This window comes from Halichondria panicea, chromosome 6, assembly GCF_963675165.1.
Source record: "Halichondria panicea chromosome 6, odHalPani1.1, whole genome shotgun sequence".
Taxonomy (NCBI): domain Eukaryota; kingdom Metazoa; phylum Porifera; class Demospongiae; order Suberitida; family Halichondriidae; genus Halichondria; species Halichondria panicea.
Genome location: NC_087382.1, coordinates 6,626,357 through 6,633,715, shown reverse-complemented (window position 1 = coordinate 6,633,715; position 7,359 = coordinate 6,626,357). Strand labels below are relative to the sequence as shown.

Genomic DNA, 7,359 nt, shown 5'->3' with positions numbered 1-7,359 from the left:
CTTGGAGTCTAGACCCATTCATGCTGTGTACGTGTGGGGACGTGGTTTGGCTGATCTTCTCCTGCAGATAACGCAGCTACGTGTGATCGATCGGATCGTCTTGTGCCCACCAACAATGTAGTATCGACGAGAAAGGGATCCAGATATTAGTAGATGACCACCATGAAGTAGTCGGGTGAGTTTTACCAGGGGATGGTTAGAGGGTAGTATGATCGGATGACGATTGTGACGATTGTGATTTTTGCATTTCTCTGACGTCCTCTTCTTTGTCGATAAAAGGCGACTCGTTTTTTTGAGAGAAACTATTTCTTCTTGCTTTGATTCTGTGGCTTGGTTCAATTCCTGAACGGAGAGAGTCCTGAACGGAGCTTTGTGATTTGAACTTTGATTTGATCTTGCGAATCTCAATGTCCACGCTATGGAACGATGAGAAATGATCAACATCTAACAAATTCTGTTTCTCGACGACAGTAGCGATCGTAACTCGTCCACAGTTTCAGCTTCATAGTCAGCCTTTGATTAAATCTCAGCCCATTCTACCAAAGTGTGCTGGATATAATCCACGGGACGCAGCATTGTCTCCATCGCTCTGGTGGGATGAGTTCCATGATTTGTGCCACTCGGTTGCCAACAAACACCTTGAATCTGTGTGGATTCCCTTGTAACCAATTGAGTACAATAGTAGAGTCAGTCCACGCAAAAGTCTTAGAACGTTTTTGCATTGGAACAGTATCTGTGCAGCTCCACAAAGTTCCAAGCGTGGTACTCTTGATAGGCGTTTTTACCATCACTATAGAAGTGTGTAGGCTGCCTATCGAATCTTCCATTCTGAGATACACAACTCCAGAGTAGATCTATGCCTTCTCTGATGCGTCTGAGAAGCCATGTAGTTGTCTTGATACACTAGTAACATCTGGGCATTAGAGAGTAGGGGTAGTTCCTTCCTCCACTGCAGCCACTCTTTCAGTAGGGCATCAGGAACCAAATCATCCCAGTCAGACCACAATAATTGGAAGAGCTTCACAATATTATTGTTGGTGAATACCAGCCTAAGACATCAATTGCTGAGTCATTAAAGATGTCTAGGAGAGACTGAGAGGTCATCTGCTAGCCTCTACACAGGCTCTCCTTTTTCTGTTCTTTATCACAATCGTTCAATAAGATAAAATACTGTCTTAATCGTTCAATGAGATAAAATACGGTATTAATTGGAGGAATAAAGAAAGAAATAGACGTAGAGTTAGGAAAAAGGAGAGCCTGTATCGGGAAGTCGCGTGAGGGTAGAAGGGTGGTAGAAGGGTGAAAATGAGCGTGGGCATGCTGAGCTAGAGATGTTGGACTGCCCACGCAGATATCTATGACTAATAAAACTTTGCCTGCAGCAAGCTGGACATGGACTTGGAACTGAAAGTTTGCAAGCACTATAGCTAGCTATATACCTTAGGCTTAGCTAGATGATCTACTAGTCTAGATTGTGTGTTCAAATTCTATCAGACTATTACCTTTTCTTGTGTCTTTCTACATGCTAGTATAGATCAAGAATAGCTTAGTCATCATTATCATATAGCAGGTAGCTACTGCCACCAGAGCTGGCCACGCTGGTTCTCTGATCTGACTTGCAGCACAGCTTGGGTGCAGTGGTTGTCTCAGTACAACTCTGAATGTGTGGGAGAATACCTTACGTCATGATTGTGGGCTACATATCGGCTACATATCGCCCACGTTCATAAAAATCCTTGTGGATCACGCGATTTCCCAAACCAGGCCTTACTTTTCTTAACTGTACGCCCATTTCTTTCTTTGCTGCCTCACTATGTCTTTCTTGTGATTTATGGATGAACAGTGACAACAGCAAGAAAAAGTAAGGCCTGGGAACGAGGCTAGTCATCTGCCTCGTGGAAGCAATCGCAAATCTGATGTAATCCAGGTTGCATGTAGTCGTTTGGAAACCCTGTGCAGAATGTCCTGGAGAGGGCTGGGCAAGAAACCACTCACTTACTTACCTGTCAGACAACGAGGTGAAACGTCGAAATAGTGCAATATTTAAAATGACAATAATTATTCATACATTTAAAACGTTTTATGAAATGAGAGGCTAAATAAACTATCTGTCCATTTAGTTTCTTGATGTGGCCTTCCGGTGTGCTGCAGAGTCGAAATATTGCTAAACACGGACAAACCCACTGCCAATCAATCCTATGTAAAACCTACTGGTTTTACTGATTAATCGGATGCCAGCTGCCATTATACTGTTTGGTACTACAGGCTGCATGGGTAAGAATTTGAAACAGCACCTTTAACCGATTATACGCCAATGACACGCCAATGACGCCTATTGGCGTCACTCTGGTAAGTGGCCGACACGGCCGTTGACGCCAATTGGCGTCATACGCAGTGATCCGGCTTCTCTAGCTCTCTGCAGTAAAGAAACCAGGGTGGGGCAGCAGCTAGTTTAACGCTACGACTACGTCCAGTTACTGTTCAGGTAAGTATAATTTTATATGCAGTCAAAAACTCATACTATGTAGAAAATATTTTTGCAATACACGCTTGAATATGCAGCTACTTTACAAATTAAATATTAATTATTAAACACTTTCAAAAAATTATATAGAGCTACAATCATGGCCAAGAGGCCACACTAGACCAGTAGTTGTGGGCCATTGACTTGAGTGGGTGTTGGTGCCTATAGTTGGCACAAGATACCATAGTAGTTAAATAGGTTGATCAGTTCAGTGGCGCTTATCACGATTAAGGAAGGGGATTGGAAACGACTAGGCCGCCCTGTGTCAACGGGTGAAACTATGATTTCGCGCTCGCGAATATTTTCCGTACTCAGGTTGTAGTATTATGTAATAGATAGCTCATGTGATGTATGATGTCACTATTGATTTGCCCATGTGTGGAACTAAAATACTAAGAGAAAGTAGCTTATCTTATCTAGAAGCATCCACGTTCTAGAGTGTAAAGAACCACGTATTACATGGTGGCAGCAGTGAGATACACTTCCTTTAGAGAATAAAACGAATCTCGAGTGCATCAAGCTACTTTTTTGTGACTAACCACAACAGTTGCGAAGTACACATTCGTACGAAAGCAGAGACCAGATGGCCATGGCCACATATCAAGTAACTCCTCCTGAAGCATTTAGCTTCAACACACCGACCGAATGGACTAAATGGATTCGAAGGTTTGAGCGGTTTCGAAGTGCGTCTGGACTAAGTGACAGGACAGCAATAACTCAAGTCAACACACTCATTTATACAATGGTACCTGAAGCAGATGATATATTCCACTCTTTCACGCTATCAGAAGACGAAAAAGGTGACTATGATGTTGTCAAGGGCAAGTTCAACTCACATTTCGTCAAACGGACAAATGTTATATATGAGAGAGCCATGTTCAATCGAAGGATCCAAGAGGAGGGCGAAGCAGTCGATGTCTTTATAACAGCACTCTATGCTCAAGCGGAGAAGTGCGCATACGGAGCCTTGAAGGAGGAGATGATCAGAGACAAGATTGTTGTAGGCATACGTGACACAGGACTGTCACTAAAGCTCCAACTGGACCCTGACCTGACATTACAAAAGGCAGTTACACAGACAAGAGAAGCAGAGTCAGTGAAGAGCCAGCAGTCAGCGATTCGGAACAAGGAGAAGAATGTACAGGCAGTTCACAAAGGCAGAGGACCTCCGAAGAAACAATTTCAGAAACAATCGGGGTCAAAACGCCCCGACCAAAAACTTAGCTGTTACAGATGTGGGAAATCGCCCCTCCATGACAGACAGCAATGTCCTGCCAAAGAAGCCGAGTGTCGATCTTGTGGAAAAAGAGGCCATTATCAAGCAGTATGTAGAACAAAGAACATTGGAAAAGTTCATCACGAAGAGTATGATAGTGATGAAGATAGTGACGAAGAAGTGTTCCTAGGAGCAGTACACTCAAAAGGAGACAACCAGTGGACAATTTCGATAGAACTGAACGGAAAACCCACTGAATTCCAAATCGACACTGGAGCCGAAGCAAGCCTCATCCCAGAAGAAGTGTACAAAAAGATAGGGAGCCCCACACTCTCAAAGGTGCATCAAATATTCCGAGGCCCAAACAATGCGGTCATCCCAGTGATGGGTCACTTCATGGGAAAACTCAAACACAAGAGAAACAAATTCGAACAGGAGATGTACGTGGTAAAACGCCTACACAAGCCACTCCTAGGACAGCCAGCGATACAAGCACTAGGGCTAGTCAAACGAATCGAAGAAGTGCAAGTGGAAAAACAGAGCCAAATAGAGCAACATCCAAGTCTCTTCACAGGTTTAGGCAAATTGCAAGGTGAATATACGATCAAATTGCAAGACGGAGCCAAACCTTACGCTCTCACGACACCAAGGAGAGTACCAATTCCCCTCAAGAAAAGAGTGAAGGCCGAGCTCGACAGGATGGTGTCACAAGGAGTCATCCAGAAGATCCAGGAACCAACGGATTGGTGTGCTGGCATGGTGGTGGCTCCCAAATCAAACGGAAAGGTACGTATCTGTGTGGACTTAACACGATTGAACAATAGTGTGTGTAGAGAGAGACACCCGTTACCGTCCGTAGACCAGGTACTTGGCCAGCTGGCAGGTGCAAAAGTTTTTTCCAAACTAGATGCCAATTCTGGATTTTGGCAAATACCCCTGTCACCCGAGTCTATTCCGCTCACTACTTTCATAACCCCCTTTGGCAGATTCTGTTTTCACAGGTTACCGTTTGGGATAACGTCAGCCCCGGAGCATTTCCAACGACGGATGTCCGAGCTCGTAGGAGATAAAGATGGAGTAGTCTGCTTGATTGATGATATCTTGATCCATGGACAGACACAGGAAGAGCACGACAAGCGATTATCAGAGGTACTCCGCAAACTGCAAGAAGCAGGCCTCACCCTAAATAAGGAGAAATGTGAATTTTCAAAGACCCGGGTGTCCTTCCTAGGTCACATCGTGGACGAGTCAGGAGTTCGAGCCGACCCAGACAAGATTCAAGCAATCCAAAACATATCAGCCCCTACAAGTGTCAGCGAAGTCCGCAGGTTTTTGGGCACGGTCAACCAAATGAGCAAGTTTGCCCCCAATTTGGCAGAGGAGACGAAACCGCTAAGAGACCTCCTCATTAAAGGAAACCATTGGACGTGGGAAGCACCTCAGCAGAAAGCCTTCACGACAATAAAGCAGAGGTTGACAACCAGCCCGGTCCTGGCATTTTTTGACCCAACATTGAAGACAGTGGTGTCTGCAGACGCGTCTTCGTACGGCCTAGGCGCAACACTCTTGCAACAACAATTGACAAGAGAGCTGAAACCAGTTGGATATGTGTCCCGGTCGATGACGCCCACAGAACAGAGGTACGCACAAATCGAAAAGGAAGCCTTAGCGCTTACCTGGGCCTGTGAACGATTTTCTGACTACCTATTAGGACTTGATTTCCTAATCCAAACCGATCACAAGCCCCTCGTGCCACTTTTCAGTGTCAAAGCACTAGAAGAACTCCCGATCCGAGTGCAGCGGTTTCGAATGAGGATGTTGCGGTATCGATTCAACATAGAACATATACCAGGGAAAGATCTGGTAGTTGCAGATATGTTATCAAGAGCGCCGACAGGCCTCCCAACGACGGAAGACCAACAGTTGGACCAAGAAGGAGATGCTTACATACAGGCAGTAATGCGAAGCCTCCCAGCCTCAGACAAGGTGCTTGAAGAAGTCAAACAAAAGCAGGAGCTAGATGAAACATGCAGCCAGATCAAAACATATTGCAAAGAAGGATGGCCGGAACGGACAGCACTAACGGGAGCAATTCGTCCTTACTACTCTGTGTTATCCGAAATCTCTGTTCAGAATGGACTACTCATGCGAGGAAATCGTATAATCATTCCATCAGAGATGCGATTCCAGATGCTCGATAAGATACACCAAGGTCATCAAGGGATCGAAAAGTGCCGACGAAAAGCACGGGTATCAGTATGGTGGCCAGGCCTAGCCGAACAGTTAGAAGAACTGGTGAAGAATTGCCCCGAATGCTACAAGCTCCAAAATCTAAGACACCAACCCCTGATTCCTACGGAATTCCCTGACCTACCGTGGCAGAAAGTTGGAACGGACATGTTCGAATGGAAAAAGGAGAATTATCTAATGATTATTGACTATTACTCCCGTTACATGGAAGTTGAGAAGTTGAAACAGACCACGACAGACGAAGTGGTCCTCCAAACAAAGAGTATCTTTGCGAGACATGGAATCCCAGAGATAGTAGTTTCAGATAACGGACCTCAATACAGCTCAAAGAAGTACGAGGAATTTGCTGACAATTACCACTTCCAACATATAACAGCAAGCCCCTATCACCCACAGAGCAATGGCGAAGCGGAGCGAGCCATAGGTACACTCAAGAGCCTATTGAAGAGGGAGAAGGATCCCTATAGTGCTTTATTAGCATATCGGACAACGCCACTCTCCAATGGATACAGTCCAGCACAGTTGCTAATGAACAGAAGACTCAGGACGAAAGTTCCAGTTACTAGAGAAATGCGAGAGCCGAAAATACCAACTGCCTCACTGAGAACGAAAGAACAAACACTCCGTGCAAAACAAAAGGATACTTTTGACAAACACTATGGAGTGAGAGATGTACCTCCATTGGACCCAGGAACCCTAGTATGGATGCCAGATAGGGAGTCCGAGGGAATAGTGACAGAGGAAGTTGCACCCCGATCGTACACTGTGGAGACCCAAGAGGGTACTTATCGCAGGAACAGAAGAAACCTTATTGAAACTCCTAGAGACAGGGGAGACGATAGTGGAGACGACAGCGAACCAGAACAACCGACTAGAACCGTTCGAAGGAGTCATAGAGAACGAAGAGAAGTTGACCGATTCGACCCTTCACGGAATTGAACTAATCGAGAACTAAGAACAATGAACCCTAAGAAGGGGAGATGTAGTATTATGTAATAGATAGCTCATGTGATGTATGATGTCACTATTGATTTGCCCATGTGTGGAACTAAAATACTAAGAGAAAGTAGCTTATCTTATCTAGAAGCATCCACGTTCTAGAGTGTAAAGAATCACGTATTACACAGGTTGTATTTCAACTGTTTCTAGCTCACTAGAGATCACTCAGAAGCTGGGAATTACTCTAGAGAAGTAAGTTTACACTACTGACAAGCTCTAAGTCTGTTTTGTCTTTACTCTTTTTGTTGAGTTTAGCTACTCCATGTCCACTTTTCTTTTTCCCTGATGTGAAGCCTAAACAGCAAAGGACATTGATTATTAACCCGAGGCGCGTGGGCGGCCACAGGTTATAGTAGTCTGTCTGTTTGTC

General features: G+C 44.8%; 1 protein-coding gene across 1 annotated transcript; it reads left to right on the top strand.

Annotated features, from left to right (window-relative positions):
- Window positions 1-2,472: 2,472 nt before the first annotated feature.
- LOC135336924 (uncharacterized protein K02A2.6-like) lies at window positions 2,473-7,108 on the top strand. Its single transcript, XM_064532799.1, has one exon. The coding sequence runs from the start codon at window positions 3,108-3,110 to the stop codon at window positions 6,927-6,929; it is 3,822 nt and encodes a 1,273-aa protein (XP_064388869.1). The 5' UTR covers window positions 2,473-3,107; the 3' UTR covers window positions 6,930-7,108.
- Window positions 7,109-7,359: the final 251 nt, after the last annotated feature.

Bases quoted from the DNA above. Each gene is read 5' to 3' on its own strand.
- LOC135336924 (XM_064532799.1), top strand. From the start codon at position 3,108: ATGGCCATGGCCACATATCAAGTAACTCCTCCTGAAGCATTTAGCTTC.